The following is a 26,550-nucleotide window of genomic DNA, read 5'->3' as shown; positions in this document are numbered from 1 at the left end:
CTGAAAATTATTTCCCTATACCAGGGTTTCCTTTGCACAGTACTAGATAAAACTTATGAAAAGTAATTTTAGCACCATTTATCTAACTGTTTCACTATAACCTAATGGAAAACAGACTTTTACAGGCCCTAGGGAGCAGCACTGCCATTACCCTCACCAGTCTTCAGTGCCTCATTCCTGGATTATTACAACAGCTTATCAATCACTTTCTCTGCCTGAAGTACCCTTCTCTCCCCAACTCCCATCTTTTCTGCACACTGCAACCAAAACAGCCTTCCTTATAAAACACGGCTTTGAACATGTTAGCTCCTGGTCAAAAAGCTTCAAGGCTTGCACTAGAAGATAAATTCTTAACTCTTTAGTAAGCATCCAATTAACTAGTAGCAGCCTACATTTCCAGTCTTTCTTTAATTTTGTTCATTTTCACAAAGCCTCTATTCAATGTCCTCCAAATGCTTTCCCATTTCTCTGCTTTTGTTCACTCATCTGAAAAACACCACTAATCTAACCAAATTATCACCAAATCCTTCAAAATATATTTACTGGCATATATTATCCTTTTAAATTTACTGGAGTTTTCCAAATATTCAGCTCTTTCTTTAACATTTAGCACTCCTATATTTAAATAATCAAGTCCCTTCTTGCTTTCCCAGATTATCATAGGCTATCCTATCATATGACAGCATACCAACCAATGAAGAAGGATATGAATGTGGAAACAAAAGGAAACACTACCAACTGTCAAACCACCTGAATGGGGAGTTTGTCTTTGTTACTAAGGACTTTAAAGAATTAATTAGTCCAAAGCAATATTTAAAACTCTTAATGTCAGTAAGGTCTCTCCAAACTTTGTTATAGTTTAAAGCCCATTTTTTTCTTCTTTTGTTCTCAAAAGAAGAACTGGTCACTTCTTATAATTGACTAAAAGCCATCTAATTAAAAATATAAGAATTTCTGTACTCGGTGACACCATGCATGAATAGTCTACCCTAAGCGTTTGCTCTGACATTAATAACCAGTTAGGATGACATTCCATCAAGTAAGCCAACAAAGGTTACAGTTAGAGCCTAAAACATATCTAGGTTTCCTGATTATTATTAATCTATTATAGACAACCGCTTGTGGATTTATTTAAAGGCTTATAGAACTTGTTACAGTTTTTCACCATAAATTTGTTGTATGTTGAATAAGAATGGGCTTCCAAGTATACCTACCACCTTTCTAAATTTGCTTTTTTCAGGTTTAACAGGTGCTCTCCATAGACAGATGTTTGAAGAGGTGTACAAACTGTTAACAGTGACAGGTTATCTATAAATGGGGGCATTTAGAGTGATTCTCTCTCACTGTCCCCACTCTCTCTCTCTCCTCTCACTTTTCCCACTCCCAATCTCCCCTATACTGTACTGTTTGAACGTTTTTCACAATTAAGCATGTGTTTCTTTTTTAATCAATAAAGCTATTAACAAAAACAAAACAAAAGTGTCCTTATATCTTTAGCATACAGAAATGAACAAACCTGGAACTCATACCTTTCATTTTATCTTTCCAGACTGAAGAACCATTAACTTTTTAGGTAACTTTCATTTAAATTAGTCTCTCCTAACGTTTAGCAACTAAACTAAATTTTAAGTATAAAAATTTTTTTTTCTGTTCTTTTTGCAATGCTCTTCTGAATGATTTACTCTATTTTAGACTAATTCTCTAAGTCAAACACTATTATTCTTGGGGCTGGCCAGTTAGCTCCCTCGGTAGAGTGTGGTACTGATAACACTAACAGCAACGGTTTGGATCCCTGCACTGGCCAGCCACCTGAAAAAACAAAAACAAAAACAAAAGAACTATTATTCTCCTTTCATGTTCTAATTTCCAACTAGAACTATTTTAATTTCTTTAGCTTCTCCTCATAAATACTATTTTTGCAACCACTGTCTTCATTGCTATTTGTTTGCTCAAGAACTAAAATCTTTAAGTAAGCAGAAAATCATTTACTAGCATTTTCTGTAATCTGGATAAATATTAGTAAAATAATAAGTTTTACTATGGCAGTGTCTATGCCAAAAAAGAGCTGACTCTGCCAATTAATAGTGTAAATAAAAATTCATGAAGAATACTGGTAACATAGTAGAATTAATATCTCAATGTTTTAGAAGGTTCTTTTTGCATACAATTATTAGGATAATTAAAAAGTACTCCTAAGTAACCACATATCTACAAACCCTGATACTTTCTTAGATTGGGTCATTAATACTATTTAAATGTAATGAAATTACAAAAATATTCAGTAATACAGAATTTTAGGTCACTTGGATAGTTCTTTACTATAACTCTTCAGAATCAGAAAAACTTTATTATACAGTTTTACAGTAGGAAAAAGCACAGACTTGGGGATCAGGAGAACTAGATTCTAGTTCCACCTCAATCATTAACTAGCCACATAACTTTAGGAAGATGAGACTAAACCCAATAACCCCTAACCTCTTTTTTAGCTCTAACATTTCCTGTTCTGAAAAGAAAATTAAAAATCCTAAATATAATAATAAAATATAAAGTCTAATGAATAGGGGCGATCTTGAGAGTAAAAAAGAGTACTTTTATTAATCACACCAAGACAATGGGTATAAAACTGGGACGATTCCAAGCAAACCAAAAGATATAGTGACCCATACTAATAGATATAATGTTACCTGAATACTGTTTTCTCATTTCTATATCCCTAGAATCTTGTTTTCTGAAGTTTGTATTTTGTGTTTATTTTGTTTTGTTTTGGAGTTTGTTTTGTTTTTACATTATACTCTGGGCATTTTAGAAAGTTTGAATTCTTTTAGCTATCATACGTAATACTCTACAAATATTTTAGAAAGTAATCTATGTTCTCATGCTGGATTTCATAAAATAGATAAAGAACAAGGACTAATATCTTTTCCAATTTAAGGTTTGATATATATTTATTTTTTTTGGTTGAACAAATTTAGAAACTACTTAATGCCCATAAGGAAGAAACAACCAATAACTGCATATTCATTAACAGGGTGCTGAATGTGATTTTACTGTGTAGGGTAATTAGAAAAAATCCTTGTTTTTCAAGGCAACTGCCAAAATATAAAAATATAGAGCAAGGCTGGAACCTAAATAGTAAAAACCAGATTGGTACAATTCCCAAATATTCACATTGACTACTTCTGAGTTATAAAGCTGATAAACCTCAAATGATCTCTGATCCCACAAATAATTACAGCTATAAAAGAAAAATACAACCCCAAGTCTTAAATTTCTGTTTATAAACATAAATCTAAGTTAATGTTCAGCCCTGACATAAGCACACAGTTCTCTCCTACCTTCCATTTCAAATTATAATTTGATTGGAGACAAATAATCTACAATGACACTCACCACTTGAATTTTCACAGAAGCTTTGTGAGGCATGGGCAGAGATCTTCTGCAGCTGCTGGGGCTCTACACCTGAGCCTAGCTGCTTTGCCTTAGCCATTCTTGAGTCTTCTGCTAATAAGTTGTCTGTTTTCTCTTGATGTTGTGGCTGCTGCATCTCCTGATCAGGTCTCAGAGGATCATCTCTCATTAAAGGCAAGGGAGGCTGTGGAGAGTCTTCCTCTACAGGTTCCTTTTCTGCTGTCACTGATTTCAGATCTCCTTCATGTTCTATACTTTTTTCTTCCTGGGTATCTAATCTATTCTCAGCACATGGTTCTCTTTCTGCAGCAACATCCTCCCATGACTGGGAATCTGAGCATTTCTCCATTTCCTCCAAACGTTCACAAGAAACATCAACTTTGGGAGATGGTTCCTTCACATCTATAATAACAACACTCGAGTCCTCTGAAGTGGCTTCTTCCCAAGCTTCCTGATCCTTATGTTCCAATTCTTGGTCAAGTACTGGCAGCTTTGGGGGGGAATCAATACTAATCACACTAGTTTCAACTTCCATAGCTTCTGGGCATTCTTGTTTTGGTATTTCCTTTTGAAGACACAACGCTTGGGACTGAGTTTCAGTCAGAGAAAGGTGCAATGGGACACTGTCCATATTTCCTTCTTTGGGTTCCTCTCCTTGACTTTCACAAGGAGTCTCAGGGATTTCTTCCACCTCAGATCCTGAAGACCCCTCCTCTGGATGATGTTCTTTAATTTCCATAGCTTCCTCCTGATCTAACACACTGGAGAGTGCTTCAGATCGAGCAGCTGGAGAAGGAACTGCCTGACTCCCTGAATCACAAGTAAGATCAATGCAAACGTCTTCTGCTACAGTTTCTTCTCTGCTCTTGCAACCAGTGGCTAAAATACTAATGTCATCCCTGGTCTCTGTGTCATTTCCCTTTGTTTTGTCATCATTCTGACTCAGTTCTACCTGGCCATCCTGTGTTGGATTCATTAGAATACTATCATTTTCAGCAGGAACAAGTTTAGAATTCAGAACTGGAGACATGGGTTCAGTATCCTCAATCTGTGCGTTTTCTCCATCTTCATCAATCCCATGAGAACTCAAGCTCTCCATCTTTGGGGACTGACTATACTCACTTGTAGAAAGCATTAACTTGCAAGAATCCCCTGTCAAAGATAGCCCAAGATCCTCAGTGGAATTCTTTGGTTCAATCTCTGAAGTTTTAGAGCACTCAACAGTCAAAGATGAACTATGCAAATCTCCACCTTTCTTCCCATAATTTGATTGTTCTTCTAAACTTGGTGATGGAATGAAAATGTCCTAAAGAAAAATAAAAATAGACAAATCATCATTTTTTCACAATCATATTTATTTTATGTCTAATCCTTGGATTCATCTAAAATTTCTAAATAAACTAAGTTACTCTGGTTAGTGATATTCTTGTGAAATCACTGATATAGAACAAACAATCTAAATTTTAAAAAATAATAATAATCTAAATAAAAACCTAAAAGTACTAACTTACCCTTTTAGGGGTAGGAAGACACTCGATTTTAACTGTACATCATCAAGCTACTAAAATCATGTCATGTATATGATGGGCCCTCGATTCCGCAGGAATATTTTGGACAAATACCTACACAGCCCATTTCAGTTCTCACAAAATGGAAATATGTACTTATTTTATTTCCCACTATTTCAAAATATGCTAGCATTTGTAAAGCAGATATTAAAATCCAACGCTTACAATATCATTAGACAATGGAGAAATGCAAATTAAAACCACAATGAAATACTATACATACTATGAGAATAGCTGAAGTTAAAAAGATTCACAAAATCAAGTGTCGGCAAAGATGTGGAAAAATGGCAACTCTCATACATTGTTGGTGGGAATGCAAGAAGGTACAGCCACTTTCGAAAACAGTATGGCAGTATATTATAACGTTAAGCATACTTTGCCATATGATCTAGAAATTCTATTTGTAGGTATTTACCCAAAATAAATAAAAACATATGTCCACACCAAGATGTGTATGCAAATGTTCCCGGCAGAATTATTTGTAATAACCCAGAACTGGAAGCAACCCAAATATCTGTCAACTGGTGATTCAATAAACAAATTGTAGATATCCATATTATGGAATACTATTCAACAATAAAACAGAAACAGAATAAAATATCAATACCTGCAATGATATGAACAAATCTCGAAAACATACTAAGTGAGAGAACTCAAATACAAAAGACTGTAAACATTTCACGATTCTAATTATATGAAATTCTCAAAAAACAAAATCATAGTGACAGAAAGCAAATATGTGGTTGTGTAGGGCAGGAGAGGGGAACATTGGAGGGGAGGAAGATCAACCATAAAGAGTTATAACTTTTTTTTGGCAAGAGGGTACTGTTCTATACTTTGGTGGTGGTGACCGTCACACGTTTGAACACAATTATCAAAACTCATCAAACTATACACTTAAAATGGCGATTTTATATAAATAATACCTTAATTAAAAAAAAAAAGAACCCAAACTTTAGATAGGTATTAATGCAAGAATTTACATTAAGTGTGTTACTTTGCCCAAAAGAAATGCTATAAAACTCTAGACACACATGGTAAGGCATTCATTTCCTATTATTTTTAAGGGAATGAGGAATCAAAATGGGTAACTAAACATTCTGTAATATTCCATAACTTCTGGTATTTCAATGTCTGGTATTATTGTGTATATTATCAGATTATAAGAATGGTCATAAATTTGAGCCTGTTCATACACATTCCAACAAGACTGAGTATAAATTGGTTCAACGTTTCTAAATGGTAATTTGGTAATACACAACAGCCTTAAAATTTATACACCCCTTAACACAACAATTCCATTTCTTGGAAATTAATCAATGGAAGCATACTGAGATTTAACTACAACATTGTCCACTGCTACATTATTATTTAGAATAGGAAACAATATGAAATATCTTAAATGTCTACAGATAGGAGAATCATTTCTAAAAATTATGACTCATCCACATGATAGACAACTTTGTATCTACATAAAATTGTATTGTGGAAGAATACTAAAAGACATGGAAAAACATTCAGGCTATGCAATAAATATGAAAAGTTTCTATTGTACTACAGCAGAAAAAAAGCATGTGAATGCATATTTTATTGTAGCCTTTTATACATTTTTATATAATTTTCATGTATTTTTAAAGTTATTAAACGTATATCATAAAAAGGTTATTTCTAAAATAGGATAACTGATGACCTTATTTTCTTTTACTTGTGTATTATACATCTTCTGCAAGAAATACGTATTTTTTCTCTTCTTGCAAAAAATAAGTCACTTTATAAAGGCTCATAGATAAGAAAGACATCACTAATAAAACTATAAATACCTTTTTTTAAATGAAATTTACATAACATAAAACTAACCCATTTTTTTTAAAGATAATCGGTAAGGGTACCTTAACCCTTGGCTTGGTGTTGTCAGCACCATGCTTACCCAGTGAGCTAACTGGCCATCCATATATAGGATCCAACCCCATGGCCTTTGTGTTATCAGCACCGTACTCTCATGAGTGAGCCACGGGCCAGCCCTAAAATTAACCCATATCTACCTAGTTTGAAACATTTTTATCACCTCAAAAGCCCTATACTCATTAAATAGTTGTTCCCCAGTGTAAATATCACTTAAGGATTAACAAAGTAAATACGAATGTGATTTCTTTAACAAAATTCTTACAATATAAGTAGACTTTCAGGCAGTCAGAGTAGAATTTAAGGAGTTAACCAGCCTATTAACAAGCTACATTTCTAAAGACTGCCTGGATCTAGCCATCATCTGGGTTTCTGGCCCCTAATAATCCACAGTGCCAAAGTGCCCTGGAGGCCTAGGCAGAATAACTGAACTAAGTGAACAAAACCTCCCAAGGCTCTAGATGAAGACTGATGGAGAACTGTCAGTACTACATTCAGTATGAGTCAACTTCTAAGCCTAGATTCAGTACAGATCTAAATCCATAGTATCCAACTATTTAAAAACTGGCCTCATACATACAGAGTTTAAGAGGCATTCATTTAATCATCTATAATCTAATTTGTCATCCCCAAAATTAACACATATGTCAAGAACCTAAAGTGTTAAATATCAAACTATGTTCTACTAATCCTCTCCTTAACCATCTCATCCTTGTGAAGGGTCAAAGAGGCTATGCAATTAAATATATTAGGAAAAAAGAAAAAATTCACAAAATTACCTCTATCCTTTATCCCAATTTTCTCTTGATTAGTAATTATCTCTTTATAAATACTTAAATCGCACAACATCAAAATTAGATTGATTTAAACCTCAGTAACCAAGACACAGAAGAAATACAGACATGCAAGAGTTACCATTAAGAATATCTGGTATATAATTTTTAAAAATAGAGAACTTTCAAATTAAAAGGGTGGATTGAATATACACATCTATTTTAACTCTTTTCTGAAACCCCATTAAGTAATGGTAAAGGAATTTTTTTAAAGCACAAATTTTTAAGAAAAAGAGAACCGAAGAAAAGATAATTGCGAAAAAATTCTGGAGGAGTGGTAATCTACTTAGGAGTCCAGTGAAAACAAAATTCCTAAGCCAGCAGTGGAGAAAGCCAAGAAGCACCCAGAGTTATACCATAGTTCAACACCTATATCCTCTCTTCCTGCTCCTCCTCTGCCCTGAAGATAGTAAAATAGAGCGTCCCTGAACTGGAGGCCAAAATGCACAGTTATCACAAGTACCATACTGAAAACAGAGATTAAATGAAAATCTACATATGAATAGAACCTGCACCTGCCCCCCAACCCTACCACCAAACCCTCTTCCATTAACAGACTTCTAGTACATGGCAGCCAGGCTATCCCCAGCAGACACAAGATTAGACATTTTCCTAGAGAATCTGACCAGGACAAGACAAATCAAGATACTGACATTAGGAGACTCCCTACAAAATATTCCAGCAGATCGCACTATAGCAAATCTCAGAAACAACAAGCCCCACCCACCAGCTCAGAACTACTAATCATCTTTCTGGTATTTCATCCTTAAATATCAGCAAATAGGGACTTACAATCAAGAATGGCAGAACAGACGGTCCCCAGTGTCACCCTCTCCCACAAATCAACCAACTATAAAAAAGCAACTACAGCCAAGCTGGGGCCACTTAGAGCTCAGGGGAAGAGGAGGAGACACCTACAGAATGCATGAAGGCGGGAGAAACCACGATGAGAGAAAGAGAGAAAGAAAAAACCAATCTGACCATTTTGAATCCTGGCTCTTTCCAAGCTAGAGCTGCTGAGCACATGGAGCAGGAGCTGGCAAAAGCTGCAGCTGTGCCCGTCAGATGAAGTTGCTTGGAGGCAGCAGGGGAGAAGAGGGCCTTGGTGGCCCTCAGGCCAGCAAGACTACTAATAGGGTTCCCATGGACCCACATAGGAGTGAGAAGCCACAACAACTGAAAAGAAGGAGCTACTCAGAGGCCGGTGAGTCATCCCAAGGGATCAGCACACGGCCATCACATGGGAAGTGTCTGGAGTATGGGCGGTGGGGGAGACAGGCTAACAGGGGGGAACACTGGGGCACAGCATGGACAGCTGATCTGCCCCTCAATCAGCATAGAACCACTCAGTGGGGACTGGTCAGGAATATAGAACTGCAAGGGGTGCAGTTTGATGAAAAATCTCAGGCCCAGACCAGACTTTCCACACAACCCAGGTGTACCGGAACTCACAAGACCCAGAAGTACACACAAGGTCAACAACTAAAACCTGAGCTGCTCAAAAAGCCCTCCCCAGGGAATCAGCAGCAAAGCAGCAATTTAGCTCAACTACAAGGCTGAAGTGCTGGTCCCCACAGGAAGTTCCTCCATTTTAGGAGTAAGCAAAGGACAACAAATTAGTTCCAGTACAGAGTTTAAGTGGTGGGAACAGCAAGTAATCCAACACAGAACTGAAAGAAAAACCAAAACACCCACAGACCAGAGATAAAGTTTGATATTAACTAATAAAGGTCTCACACCACCAAAGAACACCTATAAAACCTAGAAGGACAGGAAGATCCCTAGGCTCCCAAGTCAGGGAGCAGGGAGGTCCAGAGGCCTCAACCATGCCCCACCTACATCTGCAACCAGCCCAGCAATGACCATCGAGCTGCCACAGGAAGCACCCTGAGCTCCCCAGCTGGGGCAGTAGGCAACCAAGGGCATTGGCCACACACCCCCAAAACCCACAATCAGCCCAGGGACAATCACCAAGCCACCAAGCCACCGCAGGAAGTGCCTCAGGCTCCCAAGCCAGGGTGGAGCGGAGCCAAAGGCTTCAGCCACACCCCCTTGACATCTGCATCCAGCCCAGCAAGGACCAAATCACTGAAAACCTCCCTGTCTCCCCTCCAGGGATGAGGGGGTGCCACAGGCCTCAACCATAACCCCCTTCTTCCCCCTTCCCCTCTCCCTCTTCCCCCCAACTGCTCCACAACAGCATCTTAGAATGTAAAAAAATATTAATAAACTTAAAAAAATAAAAACTAAGGGCCGGCCCTGTGGCTCACTCGGGAGAGTGCAGTGCTGGTAGCGCCGAGGCTGTGGGTTCGGATCCTATATAGGGATGGCCAGTGCACTCACTGGCTGAGCGTGGTGCAGACGACACCAAGCCAAGGGTTACAATCCCCTTACCGGTCAAAAAAAATTTTTTTAAATAAAAAATAAAAAATAAAAAAAATTTTAAAAAGGAATAAGTATGATTTGTAAAAATGAATATGCTAATAAAAATAAATTTTAAAAAATAACAATGTAAACTCAGTAATAATCTAAACAAAATTTTGACTAACTATACTTCGAAGATAGGGAAATGGCTAAAATTATTTTTTAAGTGGAACTTATTAAAATATAATCATGCTATGTAGAATTGCAGAGGTAAATATCAAAAGAAAAAGCTTAAAGAACTAAAAATAGTTGTTTTGGGGTAGGGGTGAAGAGAGGCCTTGTTTTAACTATCTGACTCCTTTTTCTGGATTTTACAAAAGCTTATTAAGTAAAATCAAACTCTTAGTTTAAAAGCTAGAGGGCTAGCCCATGGCTCACTTGGGAGAGTGTGGTGCTGATTACACCAAATCAAGGGTTAAGATCCCCTTACCGGTCATCTTTAAAAAATATATATATATAAATAAATAAATAAATAAATAAAACAAAAATAAAAATAAAAGCTAGGTTGTGGGCTGGCCAGTTAGTTCAATTGGTTAGAGTGTGGTCTTGATAAAACCAAAGTCAAGGGTTCAGATCCCCATACCAACTAGCTGCCAAAAAAAGAAAAGAAAAGGTACTCTTGAGAAATTTTTTTTAGGAATCATGGACTGCACTGGCTGAGGAATCTTAAACTGAGCCCAAAGAAATTTGACTAGAGTCATCTCAGATTCAAGGAATTTTGAACTACATTCAGAATCACTCATTTGTCTCAAATTTTTATTGCTACTTTTACAGCGGCCTTTGAAGGTCTTTAGCAAATGTTGTAGGTAGAGCAATTTCTTCAACAGTGCCCTGTTCTTCAAAAAGTCAGCTCTCCCTTTGTGGCCAGGCATCATTTTCCCCAACTGGTAGGAATACCTCTGCAAAGACATTCATTCCCATAAAAGTCCTGTTTGGTCACTGAAAGACAACATGTAACCATTCTCTTTAATATCAGCCACCTTTTCTGAATTTTCTGGAAAATTCTTTTCAGTGCTTTGTGTCAGTTCTTATAGTTCATCCTTAAATTCTGGTGACTCTTCAACTATGTATGTTCACGTGTAACTTTGACAGAAAAGTAAAAGCTAAAGAAAAAGACGTATGGTGGTTGAACATCCATTTCACCTCTAGGTAATCTTGTCTTCAACTCTGTCACTGTCAGCAATAGCTACCCTTATGCAGTGTTTACCAAGTGCAATGCACTATTCTAGGTATTTTACATATACTAAGTCATTTAACATTCACAACCACTCTATGAGGTAGGTTATTATCAATATCAGCATTTGACTGACAAGGAAACTGAGGCAGTTTCAACTGGTCACAAATTGAATAGTAGTAATGACAGAGCCAGGAGTGAGTCCAGGAAGTTCTGACTCTAGAGTCCTTGTTCTTAACTATTCCACAAATATGCTTCTAACAATTTGCATAAAATGCAATTCTTCAACAAAACAAGCAAGTTTTAAAACTCCAGAAAGCAATTAAATTTTTTCCTTCCTACTGTTCCCTTCTCACTAAATTTGTGGCATATTTCATTATTATTCATTTTCAAATTTTACTTTTAAATACAAACTCTTGTTATAACACCTGCATACTGAAAGGTGTGAAAAAAGCTCTCCCAATAACACTACAATAATTCCTCCCATTAAGGTCTTACAAGAAAAGCCATTTTGATTAAACGTTTTTTTTTTTTTTTTTTTTTTTTTTAAAAAGATGACCGGTAAGGGGATCTTAACCCTTGACTTGGTGTGGTCAGCACCACGCTCAGCCAGTGAGCGAACCGGCCATCCCTATATAGGATCCGAACCCGGGGCCTTGGTGTTATTAGCACCGCACTCTACCGAGTGAGCCACGGGCCGGCCCTTGATTAAACGTTTAATATAGTTATTTAGATTTAACTAAAGACCTTCTAATTTACTATAATACCTGCATTTCATTTCTTTAAACATTTAAATTTAAAATTATACAAATTTAATGTTAGTTTTCCCTTGCTTTTAGAGAAAATGCACATCAGAAAACTAAAAACCATCTTGATGCCCTAAGTACAGGAATGATTAATTAAATTATGGTACATCCACTGAAAGAAATACAAGTAATACACAACTTTTGAAAGGATAATATGAAGACAATACAACACTGAAAATTATTATGACACCATGTTAACAGGGAAAAAAAGATTAAAGTTATATGTTTGCTATAAACAACTTCATTTTTTAAAAAAGTAGGCATGTGGAAAGACAAAAATGATAGTAGCCATGTTAATGTATAATAATGATTAATGCCCTCCTTCAATTTTGCAATAACATTTTCAAAAAGGCACAGTACTAAATTTCAACATAAAAAGTATGTCAAGGTATTAGGTGACTTTGGAAATGTTCTAGAACTGGATTGTGATGACAGTTACACAACTCTGAATATTTACTAAAATATTACTAAACTGTACACCTAAAATAGGTGAATTTTATGTTTGTAAACGATACCTCGATAAAGCTGTCTTTAAAAAAAAAAAAAAAAAAAGTTAGGAAGAAAAAACTCTTTCTACAATACTCACATGAGAAAACTCAGGCTGGGATGGGATAGGAAGTGACCCAGGAATGAAGACTGGTGTGCTCTGAGATACTGGTGTTGAAGCTTGTGGTGATATAGTGGGTTCAGGTGGGAGAGGGGGGTTTTCTATCTCCACCGGTTCATCATCTTGGAGTTTCTTCTGAAAAGTATCTCCTCCTCCTTCAGGTAACAGTGACATGTCCATTGGCTCATCTAGTTTAAAACAGGAAAAACAAATTGAGAAATAATCACTTGTCAATATTACACATGTTCCAATACCATTAACAATAATTACGTTACAGAAATTTCTGCTCCTAAAAAAAGTGACTTTATTTTTAGAAAAGCTGACAGAACAACAATAGAACGGGTCCTAGAAATCTAGCAATACTTCTTTCACTACCCCTCACCCAACCCTACCCCCACTCCTATTCTTAGGTATAGATCAAAATGGGGTTCATCAAGAGATACCCATGCATCCATAAAAATGTTAAATAACTTGGCTCCTCTGAGCCACCTGCTTGATTACATTTCGTGTAGAAACGCCCATACTAAGGGCACCTAATTTCACCATAGTACATGCTGCCACAGGCCTTGAAAGGTGAAATTGTTGCCACTCTAATATCTACATTTTTACAAACTCTTTATATTTGGGTTAACAACTGCTAAGTGCAGAGAGATGGATGCCACAAATACAGAGAAAGAAAAAAATCTGTGAATGCCAATCAGCACTGATTTATCAAAGAACTAAGACACAGAAGACACTAATCCTGACACAAGTTGTTCAGGAGGGAACACACACACAAAACACTACTTTCCCATAGTATACGACCCACCTGTAGGCCAATAGGACCTTCCTCACAGCCAGCCTAGCTAGCTAGCTATTTGATTCATCGTCCTTTTTCCCTTATCTTACAACCTGACCCCAACCAAGCTTCCTACAGCACTCATAAACTACTTATTACATTTAGTTTTTCCCCATAATCCACATTCATGCTATTGGCTACCCACATCCTCAACCTCAATATCTACCCTTGCTTGGCCTCAGTCTCACATACCAGTCTAACACTAGTTTGGGATATAGTGCTATAGGCCTTTAATACACTGTGCTGAGTATTTTTATTGCACATTTTAAAATTTCTTGCCACAACAAAGCACATTAAGGACCTGCTATTTTAGGCACTACATATAAAAAGGCTTTATATTAATAATCTAAGGTAGATAGCAAAAAAAAAAAAAAAAAACCATACAAAAAGCATATACAGTTTCACAAACACTGATGCACATTTTAAGCAAATGCATTAAATCTAAAATATAATTGACAAAAGAAAATACAATATGTTACATGAAAAACAAACTGAATCATATACATAACATGATGCCAATTGTGTAAAAATACTTTTCTATATTTATGCATTGAAAACACTCTGAAAGGCCGACCCATGGCTCACTCAGGAGAGTACGGTGCTGATAACACCAAGGCCACAGGTTCGGATCCTATATAGGGATGGCCAGTTAGCTCACTGGTTGTGCGTGGTGCTGACAACACCAAGCCAAGGGTTAAGATCCCCTTACCAGTCATCTTTTTAAAAAAAAAAAAGAAAAGAAAGAAAACACTCTGAAAGGAAATATATCTGAATACTAATTGTAATTATATCTGGATTGTGGTATCACAGGTGATTTTTGTCTTCTTCTCATTACTTTTCTATATACTTCTAGTTTCCAAATTTTCTACAATGAGTATTGATTATGTTTAGAATCAGGGAGAAAGCATTTTTAATACAATTATTTTTATATATTTTCAATGTTCACACTACACAAAGAAGAAACTGTTCTAAGAATTAACCAAATTTAATTTGCAATAACAGGTTTTTTGTAGAATAGATTCACCTTTTTTTTCCATTGAAAATGTCACTAATCATGTTATGCTTAGAATATTAGTCCATTTGGATACATACAACTGATTTCAAGAGAAAACAGCCAGGTCAAGGGGAGAGATCCCCATACCGACTAGCCACAAAAAAAAAAAAAGAAAAAAAAAGAGAGAGAAAATAGCCAGAGACAAACTTTGTAGCAGAAGAAAGTCTAAGATTAAATTTTGTCACGGATAAATTACACTTGAAAATTAGTTAAATATATTTCTATATTTACATTACTCAAGAGCAGAGACAACAGTATATCATAGAAGGCATATAGAGATAAGAACATAGGCTCTGGAGACAGCTGCTGGAGTTCAAATCCTGCCTCCACAACCTTATCAGTTGTGAAATCTCTCTGTGCCTCTGTTTCCTCATCTGTAAGATGGGGATAAAAGTAACACCTACTTTGTAGAGTTGTGAGGATTCAGTGAGAAAAACCAAAGAGAAGCACCTGTTACAGTGTCGGGCATATACTAAGCGCTCAATAAATATAATTTATTATACCATTATTTGTATGTGAAAGAATGAAAAGGAGAAAATCATAGAATTATTGGAAAAGGCTTTATACAAATAGTAAAAATTTAGAAATATCTTGAGTGACTGTACAGGAGACTAGGGCAGAGCAAAAGAGATTTAGATAATAAGATAAATTAGGTAAGTAAAAAGGAACACTTTCTTGTGAATAAAGTAATATAAAATCACCAAGTCCTCAAAGAAGGAAGTAAATGAAGATTAAAATTTTTACCACCAGCTCCTACACGCTCTGGCTAAAACTATTTTAATGATAGCAAAAATAACCTACAAAGAGAACAAGAAACAATTGTTGGTTCCCTCCCACCAGAAACATGCTAACATGTTGCTGGAAACTACTATGCCATTACTAATAAACCCAGTGCTTCACCATACTAATTTATTTAACTTTAAAAACATAAAAATGTTCCCTTAAGGGTCTTTTTAAAAACTGAGTTAACAATACAGAAAAATCTCAGAAGAATCAGTGTTAGAAAAGCAAAGAACTGAGGAGAGCACTTTCCACTGGACCATATCCTTGCAGTTAGACAGATATGAGTCCTACTAAATAGTGTAAGTCAGTGTTCTAAATTACAAACAGTACATTTTGCAAGGCAGAAGAAATGCTGCTCCTCTTCTAATCTGAGATGAACAGACAGATCAAGAGAGCTCACCTTTTCTCCCTTCTTGCTCTGTGGGACTGCTAGGAACGATAAAAGGGGTAGATCTGAAAACATCAGGGGAAGGAGCAACAAGATCTGAGGAATTCCTTTATATAAAGAGAGAATCACAGGTTATTTTACAACAGCCACAGTTTTCCATTTCTGTATTTTTTTTTTAATAGCAAAAATATCTAAGTCATTCAGATAAATACTTATTAGCATTTCTCCCAAACAGCAACCTGAGGCTAATGGAAGAATCATGAACACTTCAATAACTATTTCTCACATCAGACATTTCTAAAATAAGAATTAAAAAAAAAAGAAAGTAAGGGCAAAGTGAATGACCACACACAGGACATCATGATTAAAAAGCAGGATGAGCAAGTGCTAAAAAGTAAATTCATTTGCAGAGACATAAAAAAATTTACTCAATTTTTTGCCTACCAGGAAAACCACGTTTTATTAAAAAACAAAACAAAAACAAAAACAAAACAAAAAGCAAACTTCTTTGCCCTAACACAGACATAAAGAAATCCAACTACTGTCAACTATAACAACCTATTCTCTACCCTATGTTGTTAATGGGAAGGAAGAACTGCTAGTAAAATGGAGGAACCGAATGTTTGTTTTGGATGCACAGTATAACATTTTCTAAATAACTGGGCATTTTCTTTCCTAGTCACGCTTTTGGGCAACTATTATAAACTTTCCAGACGGGAAAACAGATTTACCTGCCTTCAATAGGTCCACTAAGTTCTCACCCAGTTCACGTTCTATAGTCTAGATTCTACCTTTTGGTTTCAAAGAGAATTCTGGACTAGCAGTAATTTTAGCTCTTTCAATCTTAACCTAAGACCCTCAGGCACATGTTGCCTTGGCTCAAGTTATTTTAGGCTTACTTACGTAGAAAGACTCTCCTGTACAAGGGACCTCTGACCAGAGAGCTGCAGGAGGTGCAGAGTGGTGGCAGGTGTGGAAGCCAGAGAACACCCACCTTCTTCCCTTGAAGGAGTAGAGCAACCATCAGAAGCTACTGATAAAAAAGAAATTCCAGTTGCATTTACTTCTCAGATTGACATTATTGAGTTGTCAAAAAATTACCAGTACTGCAAAAGGAGTAATATCTATATTACCAACAAACTTCCAAAATGGCAGAAATCATTTTCTAATCATTGCACAACTAATGGAATGCCATGATAACACAAATCTTGGATGAACATTAAACCCCACTTCCCTACTAAACTATCACTTCCCTTAGTCCTTACTGTCATGATCTAAGCTTGAAGAAAAGCCAGAATCCTTATATCTCTGCTTGACTGCTCTTGTTTTTGTGATGCTTCTATTATAAAACAGCAAGCAAGCCTTTTATTCCAAGGTCTAGCTAAGGTGAAGTAAAGCTCATGCCATGACGCAGATGGAAGTCAAAACAATGCGCATGACACCTGAGGATACGAATGCAGCAATTTTCATGATTAGAATTTGGGCCTCTTCACAGGAGACAGAAAATACTAATGTATTAGTAAAAAAATATATAGAAACAACCATTATTGACTTATATTATGAAGAGCCTCCTGTTGGTCCCTTTTCCTTGGCAACAGATGGGATATCAACTCTACCAATCTCAAGTATAAAAAAATTTGTTAGGGCTGACCCCGTGGCTCACTCGGGAGAGTGCGGCACTGGGAGCGCAGCGGCGCTGGGAGCGCAGCAGCACTGGGAGCGCCAAGGCCGCGGGTTCGGATCCTATATAGGGGTGGCCGGTGCGCTCACTGGCTGAGCAAGGTGCAGGCGACACCACACCAAGGGTTACGATCCCCTTACCGGTCACTAAAAAAACAAAACAAACAAACAAAAAAAAACAAATAAAAAAATTTGTTAAACATAACCTTATTGCTTTAGTGAAAGACCAAAAAAGGTTTCTTGGTGACCTTCTCAATGTCTTGAACAGTAACCTACATCATAGCATAATATAGGAATATAGACATCTTCCCTTCCCTCCTTATAATACACTATATTTTGCTGGTTACTACTGAAGCTTTCTGGCTCTCTCAGGTTGTGGAACAGGGGGCTGGTGGAGGTTTTAAAAAGTGTGAAACAAATACCATTGTAGTCTTCTACATTTTATGTCCTTTCTATGAGAGCTTAACTTCCTATTTGTGATAGATGAACTAATAAACAGATGAGAGAGTAGACTATCACTCAGGTGAATATGAAAAACTTAAACTTAATTGTCACATTTAAGATTTGAAGACTTAGTAAACATATAACAGAAGAAAAATGGCTACCCTATCCATAATATTAAATTTACTGTATCAGCTATCATTCTTCAAAACCTCCATTTCCAAAAGAAACAGAAAATTACGTTAAAATGTTAAACAGCAATCACTTCCAAAAAGCCCTTTTCACTAATTACCTAGAAATATATTTTCTTTCCATATCACAAATAAGTCTGCATACCTATAAAATACTTTCTAACTTAAACAGAAGCCTCAGAACTAAAATAAAAGCTTAAATCTTCAGAGAAAAGGAGCTGTAGCAATTAATCACTCTTTGTACCTGTTTTACTGCTCTGGTCAAACAAGTCTTCCTGAGTTGACAAGACCTCAGATTCTGGTGACTTCCGAATCTGCAGTCCACCTTCCACAAGTTCTTGAGCAGACATTTGTTCTTTTGTTTCCATAGCAGCAAGAGACACTTTGGGACTAGAAGACATGTCCTCTGACCTACGAAATTCAAATCACCAGGACAAGAAGTTGCTAAGTTCAAATACTTTCATCTTTTAACTAAAAACCTTTTCATGTTTTGTGTGTTTTTCTTTAATAATTTCAAAAATTCCCATAGCTCTAATCCACATAATTAGCTACTCTTTATGATGATACAAAGCCCTCCGCCCATTTCAATGGCTTTCTCTCACACAGCAAAACCTCTGTTCAACTCTGCTCACTGCTATGCTGCACACTTTCCAAGATTTCTGATAAGTGATTTGGGGATTTGGGGCTGTTATCTAGACCTGTATGAAGGATTCTTTTCTGTTGTTGTTGTATCTTTCTTTCTTTTTTCATTTGTTTATATATTTTTTAGCTCCCACTTATGAGTGAAGACATGCAGTATTTCTCTTTCTGTGCCTGGCTTATTTCACTTAACATAATTTTCTCTAAGTTCATCCATGTTGCTGTAAATGGCAGAATTTCATTCTTTTTAATGGCAGAGTAGTATTCCATTGTGTATATATACCACATTGTCCTTATCCAGTTGTCCAATGATGGATGTTTAGGTTGGTTCCAACTCTTCGCTACTGTAAATTCAGCTGTGATAAACAGGGAAGTGCAGGGAGTCCCCTCGACATGATGATTTCCATTCCTTTGGATATATACCCATCAGTGGGATGCTGGATCGCAAACAACTACAGATAGAACTGTATGAAGGATTCTGACCCAGTCCACAAAAATGTCAGTAAAGAGAGTAATCCAAATGATGACATTCCATGGAAAGTGCTTGGATGTGAATTATCCTCTGCACTAGTGCCACATACATTATCTTCTGACTTTTTCCACACTATCTACCCAACCCGAGGAGCCCTGAACCAAGATTCCTTCACACCAATACAACTCACACATATAAGACAAGACACTCATTGTTGGCCCCTTTCCAGAGACTTATAAGGTTCACCTATTCTATCACTCCTACTCCCCAGGATAAACTACATAGGAGAGCAAAACTAGCTGGAACTCAACATCCTGAAGAAAAGCCTGAAAAGTTAGCCAATGTTAAGTTGAAAGACAACTTCTTTTGATATTCAACTTTGTTCAGAACCCCATCCCTGACATATTGAAGAAAATAACAAAACAATACAGAATGTTTATTCATCTCCTCCTCCAAGCTGGAAGGACCAGAGTTTTCCTCTGCCATAGCCAAACTTCAGCTGTTGGCCAGAGGCAACACAGTATTGGATACAATAATCAACACAGAAAGAGCAGAGGTACATTTCCCAATTCCTACCAAGTTAAAAGTCTAAAGGACTTAGGAAAATCCCTACCATCTATCTATACCATAAACTGCCAGATGTAGAACACCTGAGGACCCAAAGCAATCTGGGTGCTCTTCAAGTACAGAAACATTGGGTTTTCAAACATAATATTTATGTGACTCTTCCTAACACCAAAGAGACTAGGAAGACCTCTCACAGAGAGACAGTGGCTCTGTAGACAAAGTTCACAGAGAGGCAACCAAAGATTAAGGAGTCATGGTCATAGTTACAGCAGAAATAAAAAAGCCTTGTAATACGCCTAAAGATAAGATGAGGACACAATGAGACTTCATAAATAACCAATGGACACAAAAATGCCCAGTACAAGGGAGAAAAACTAACAATTTCTAAAAATGTTTCCACCTGGCAAAATGAAATTAGTATAACCCTATAGCAAAAACCCAAATGTATCTTTTAGAAAGGAACATGGATTACCTTGAAGGTGATGGATTTTGCTCTTCTACCACATTTACATCCTTACTGGGCTGTGCTATCACAGGGACGTCCTTGCTGGGCTGCTCTGCCATGGGGATATCTTCAGTGGACTGTCCTTCCTGCTTGGTTGCTTGGAGTTTTAGAAGAAGACAGAAAGGAGATATTTAATTTTTCAAAGTATAAGCAGAAGGTTATATGCTTATATACCAAATGCTTTTTAAAAGGCAAAAAATTTAAAAGAAATAAGTACATTTTCAAACACATTCAGGCAGCATTCCAAAAAGGAAAGTAACCAATAACCCACTTATGGGAAAGCTCAATATGCAAGCCATCAATTGACTAGTATTTACAAGACAACTGTGCAACCTAACTATATTAACTTAGATTATATTAACTTGGATAGCTATAAAACTTAAAAAAGGTAAAAATAACTACCTCTAGCATGGGAAGAAAATACTTATAAACAACTCCAAATACCAGAACACGTGTTTCATACCAGTATTAGCATCCACATGAGAAGGCCTGGTATAACCAGAGTTGATGGTTACTGACTGTAGATGCTCTTTGTCCACTCCATATGGCACAGTATGTTCTTCATCATCCTGGCTCTGGGAGAGTTCCAGAACCCCAAAGCCCAACTGTGATGAGCCAGGATCTAGGAACAAAACTACAAGAAATTAGGTATTATCCTACAACATTATACAATGTGCAAGCTGCTGTCCCTCAGCAAAAAAGGGTCACATTAATCCCTTCACATCAAAGCTCTGCCCCCCAAAAATATTTCTTTTTTTTTTTTTTTTTTTTTTTTTGTCGTTTTTTCGTGACCAGCACTCAGCCAGTGAGTGCACCGGTCAGTCCTATATAGGATCCGAACCTGCGGCGGGAGCGTCGCCGCGCTCCCAGCGCAGCACTCTACCAAGTGCGCCACGGGCTCGGCCCCCCCCCAAAAATATTTCAATAAATAAATATATAAATACATTAAAACTGAATGGTAAAAATGTGAAATGAAGAAAAAAAGTTGCATACTATAAAACCTTACAAGTACCTAACATGTCTACTTTCTGAAAGTATACCATAAACCACATCTACATCCACAGCAATTCAGATTGTACTTCTATCCTACAAAGCTCATATTATTTCAAAATATTTAGAAAACAAATGAATACAAAAGAGAAACAATCAATATGCAGAAAGGGGGCTATCCAATGAGTTGCAAATTCCTGAATACAAATTAGGTGGAATATCTTAAATTACTAGCAAATTTCTTAATGAATCCCAATTTAATGATGAGAAAATCTATAACCTGATAAAGAGGAGAAATTTAGACATTTGCATGCTCATGTTAAAGGAACTTGGGACAATCTACTATCCTGAAAAAGGCAGAAGGCTACCTTCAGCACCAAGGGAATGTTTGGTATCATCTGAAGTATCTTCTTCCTTCTCCTCTTTCTCCTTCTCTTCTAGCTCTTCTTCCTTCTCCTCTTTCTCCTTCTCTTCCAGCTCTTCTTCCTTCTCTTCCCCCACGGCAGGAGCAGATTCCACTGACATTCCCAGAACACTATACAGCGGAAAGATAAAATCATGTGTTCCCAGATAGGTTGGGACGTTTTGCTCAAAAAACTCTGAATTTTATTGTGACTCCCCCCATACACCATCCACCTCTCAGCCAAATTTGAAAATGAAAACCCCTATAGTGCATCTTTCTATGGAAAGCATCTAAAAGGTTAACAACTCAAAATACTATAAAGAATTAAGTAACACAGAAATTAAACAGAAGGCACAAACATACTTGAATTTTATCTTTTTAAGAATAGGGACAGAAAAATCTTGCAGTCAAGAGAATTATTGACAAGTGACAAGAAAAGATGTGCACTGGATGAGCAAGGGGCTCAAAAACCACATTTATTAAATCAAAGTGCACAAAAACATTTAAGAAAAAAATCTTAAACATTTCGTCCTATGGAAAAAAAATCTTAGAATACATACATAGAACCAGAGACCAGAGTTTCCAAATAAAATTTAGGGAAGAGGCCTATGTATTTATCAGCACCGCACTCTCCCGAGTGAGCCACAGGACGGCCCAAGGCCTATGTATTTAAAAGAAGTTACCACCACAGGTCAAAAAACATAATAAAATTAAAAGACAACTGATTAGGAAAAAAATCGACAACAAACATTAACAAAAGATTAGTCTCCATAAAACATAAAGAATTCACACAAAGAACACCAACATATAAAATGGACAAATGACAGAACAGTCAACTTATAAAAAAAGAAATACAAGTACCTTCAAACATGTAAGGAAATCAGAGAAACTATTTATTGCCAATCAAAATTTTTTTTTTAATTTTAAATACTGTACTACTACTCAGTGCTACCAAAACTAAGGTGAGATAAACATCATCATACACTGTTTATGAGTATAAATAAATAAATTCTTTCTGGAGAACAACTTAGAAATAAGCATCAAGAGCTTTAAGAAGTGTTCACATACAGTAATTCCAATAATTGCTATTTTAAGAAATAATTTCAAATGTGGAAAGATCCTTACACAAACTTATTTCTCAAAGTTTACTGTTATTAAGAAACAATCTATAAGTTCAGCATTAGGGAAATGATTAAATAATTTCATAATCTAGAAAATGAAATATTATGAAATATACATTAAAAATGTTTGAAACAATCAAACACTATGTGTGAACCTGGATTGGATCTTGGATCCAATCAATCAGTCAATCAATCAATAAAACAAGATAAAGACATCTTTGATACAATTAGGAAAATCTGAATATGAACTGTTAATATATTATGGAATTGAGTGATAATGATACTAAATCAAAGAGGATAACGTACTCACCCTTAGGGGATGAATACTGAAGTATTTAAGGGGAATTATGATGTTTGCAACCTAGTTTCAAACAATTCTTACCCCTAAAAAAGGTATATAATATACATATGAGGGGTCTTCACAAAGTTCATGGAAAGATTTATATTATCTTTTAATTCTATGTTTCCATGAACTTGTTGAAGTACATACAGAGAGAGAACAAATGTGTACTCTTCATCTCTTCTGTGGGTTTATTAAACTTTTAAAATAAAAAACTCAGAGAAAATGTTACTAACAGTTTCAACTGTCATGAGAAAAATGTTCATGCTGTTCAACAAGAAGGTCAGCAAACTTACAAACTTTTACTTTCCACATGATGTCAATTATGTAAATCAATCGCACAGAAAAAAAAGGGGGAAACACGGCAAAATGTTTACAGCAATTAGCCTCTGGATGGCAGGATTATAGATGACATTTTTTGCCTCTTTGCAACTTTGTACAAATTTAATATTTTATACAAAGAGTATTATGCATAACTTTAATAAGCATAAAATAGGTGAAAACATAAATTTGCAAAATTGGGGACCGTCACCCAAGGAAGAGAAAAAGGACTATGTAAAGATTTCCACAAAAATAAAATAGAACATTATCTCTATAACTGGGAGGACCAGATACATGACCTTAGGAAATAGAGGAAAAGAAAGTTTAAGAGCAAATATGACAAAAGGTAGAAAAAAGAAGCAATGAAGGACAGCAAAACACCACACACCTTGGATCCTTCTTCAGTCTCTTTTGGTGGCTCTTCCTCATATCCCCGACCTCTAATTCTGGTGGGTTTAGTGAGTCCTTGGACCTCTCTTCTCCAGCGACATTCACTCCCTTAGTGATCTTATCCAGACTCATGGTTTGGAACACTATCCATATGCTTATCACCCTGCATTTTAAATCTCCAGCCTAGACCTTTCCCCTGAGCTCTAGACTTGCACATCCAGTTGCCTCCTCAACATCTCCAACTGGCTATTGAATAGGCATCTCAATTTTAACATATCTAAAACTGAACTTCCTCCTACAATCTTCTCCATCTTAATTAACAGCCACTCCATTCTTCTAGTTGCTCAAACCAAAATCTTGAAATCACTGTTACCTCCTTCCTGTCTCATACTCCACATCTGACCTATCTTTGAATGCTATTTTGAAATACTCAGAATCTCACCACTCCTCATCCATTTTTACCCTGGTCCAGCCACTGTCATATTTTGCCTAAATTATTTCAACAGCCTCCTAGTTGGTCTTCTTGCCTCTGCCCTTGTTCCCTCCTCAGTCTATTCTTGATCTAGCAGCCAGAGTGATCCTGTTAAAAATCTAACTCAGATCATGTCATTCCCCTGCTCAAAACCCTTAAATGCCTTTCTATCTCACTAAAAGCCAAATTCCTCACAATGACCCATAAGGCCTTACATAATTTGGTTCCTCCTTTACTTCTCTAACCTTCTCCCACTTCCCTCAGTCACTCCACTCCACCACACTAACCTCCTTGTCATTTCTCAAATATTTTAGGCATACTCATTCCTCAAGGCCTTCGCACTTGCCATTCTCTATGAATGAATTGAGCTTATCCCAAATAACAGCAGATACTCACATTAGATTTTTAATCAAATGTCACATCACTGAAGGAATCCCTAGCCACCCTATATAAACTTGCAACTTCACTGATGCTTCCTATCTCCTTCCCTCCTTTATTTTTCTGTCCAGCCCTTATCAATATCTAACATACTATACATTTTATTTATTTATCATGCATTGCTAAATAACATACAAGACTGTAAGCTACAGTAAAGACTAGGATTTTTATTTCTTCTGATCACTTTGTATACCCAAAACCTAAGATTGGTTAGCATTCAGGAAGTACTCAAAAAATATTTGTAGAATGATTAAGTGAATCAGAAGAGACTTGAAATAAATCAGATTATAGGTTTTAAAAAAAATAGTATTGATGTTAAACTTTTCTCCACTGTCTAAAGCTGATGTAAGAAGAAAAAGATTTACATATACTATTTAGAGGTATAAAAATAGTCAGCAGAACTAAAATTATTACCATAGAAAATTGGGAGGCTGTTAGTGTGAATTAAATCCCCATCTTTCATTATCAGAACTCAACTGTCTTAATCTGATAAAACAAAAAATGGCAGTACAATAGTATTACTTTACATATAAACACTTTTATAGTTTTACAATAGCATCAGAACTAGGAAGATAACCTCCCAAAGAAGTAAAAACACAAACATCTAAAGAAGGTTGCTTCTGTGAAAGGTGACCAAGAGTGGGGAAGGACTCTGCTTTTTATTATAAGCCATTTTTAACATAAAATGACGTATTTATATTATTCTATTAAAATATTTAACGGATCTCATCAAAACTAAAAAGTTACCCTGTGAAAAACCCTGTGAAGAGGATGAAAAGACAAGCTACAGAGTGGGAGAAAATCTTTGCAAACCACATTTCCTACAAAGAACTAGTATCAAATATATAAAGAACTCTCAAAACACAACAGTAAAAAAACAATCCAATTCGAAAACAGGCAAAAGACATGAACAGACATTTCCCTGAAGAAGATGACAGATGGCAAATAAACACCTGAAAAGATGCTCAACATCATTAGAGAAAAGCAAATTAAAACCACAATGAGATATCATAACACACTTATCAGAATGGCTAAAATAAAAAATAGTGAAAACACCAAATGCTGGTGAGGATGGGGAAAAATTGGATGACTCATACATTGCTGGTGAAATTATAAAACAGTACAGCTATTCTAGAGCTGCAGTTTCTTAAAAAACTAAATATAAAACTACCATACAACCTAATAATTGAACACTTGGGCATTTAACCCCAAGAAATGAGACAAATTCATACAAAAATGTCTACACAAATATTTATAGCAGCTTTATTCATAATAGTCAAGAACTGAAAACGACCTAGCTATTCTTCAACTGGTGAATGGTAAGACAAACTGTGGTACATCCATACCATGGAAGACTACTCAGCAATAAAAAGAAATGAACTATTGATATAGGCAAAAACTTAAATGGATCTCCTGGGAGTTATCCTAATTAGAAAAAGCCAAAGCCAAAAGGTTACATACCATATGATCCCATTTGTATAACATTTCAAAATAAAATTTTACAAATGGGGAATGGATTAGTGATTGCCAGGGGTTTAGGTATGGAAGAGGGACGTGGGTGTGGCTATAAAAGGGCCACACTAGGCATCCTTGTGGTGTTGGAAGTGTTCAGTATCTTGACTGTAGTAGGATACACAAACCTACATATACATAAAACTGTATAAAACTTAATAGACATACACAAACACACAAGTACAAGTAAAATGGGAAATCTGAATATACTTGATGGATTTTATCAGTGTTGATATCCTGATTGTGCTATTATAGTACAGTTTTGCAAAGTGTTAGATTGGGA

The 26,550-nt window shown here is 36.2% G+C and overlaps 1 protein-coding gene across 3 annotated transcripts in view; it reads right to left on the bottom strand.

Moving 5' to 3' along the window:
* TP53BP1 (tumor protein p53 binding protein 1) overlaps nt 1-26,550 on the bottom strand; it is a 65,794-nt gene that overhangs the window by 35,388 nt on the left and 3,856 nt on the right. For 2 of the 3 annotated variants that reach the window (XM_063091745.1, XM_063091747.1), the window contains exons 5-12: nt 21,639-21,805; nt 20,744-20,902; nt 20,248-20,377; nt 18,342-18,508; nt 16,689-16,818; nt 15,798-15,892; nt 12,702-12,910; nt 3,391-4,714 (exon numbers count right to left, since the gene is read on the bottom strand). In XM_063091745.1, coding sequence (XP_062947815.1) covers nt 3,391-4,714; nt 12,702-12,910; nt 15,798-15,892; nt 16,689-16,818; nt 18,342-18,508; nt 20,248-20,377; nt 20,744-20,902; nt 21,639-21,805 — 2,381 coding nt within the window. The remainder of the gene's footprint in view (nt 1-3,390; nt 4,715-12,701; nt 12,911-15,797; nt 15,893-16,688; nt 16,819-18,341; nt 18,509-20,247; nt 20,378-20,743; nt 20,903-21,638; nt 21,806-26,550) is intronic. The other variant, XM_063091746.1, reaches the window with a different exon arrangement.

The sequence above is a fragment of the Cynocephalus volans genome, chromosome 3 (genome assembly GCF_027409185.1).
Source record: "Cynocephalus volans isolate mCynVol1 chromosome 3, mCynVol1.pri, whole genome shotgun sequence".
NCBI lineage: Eukaryota > Metazoa > Chordata > Mammalia > Dermoptera > Cynocephalidae > Cynocephalus > Cynocephalus volans.
This window is presented reverse-complemented; position numbering and strand designations above follow the sequence as displayed.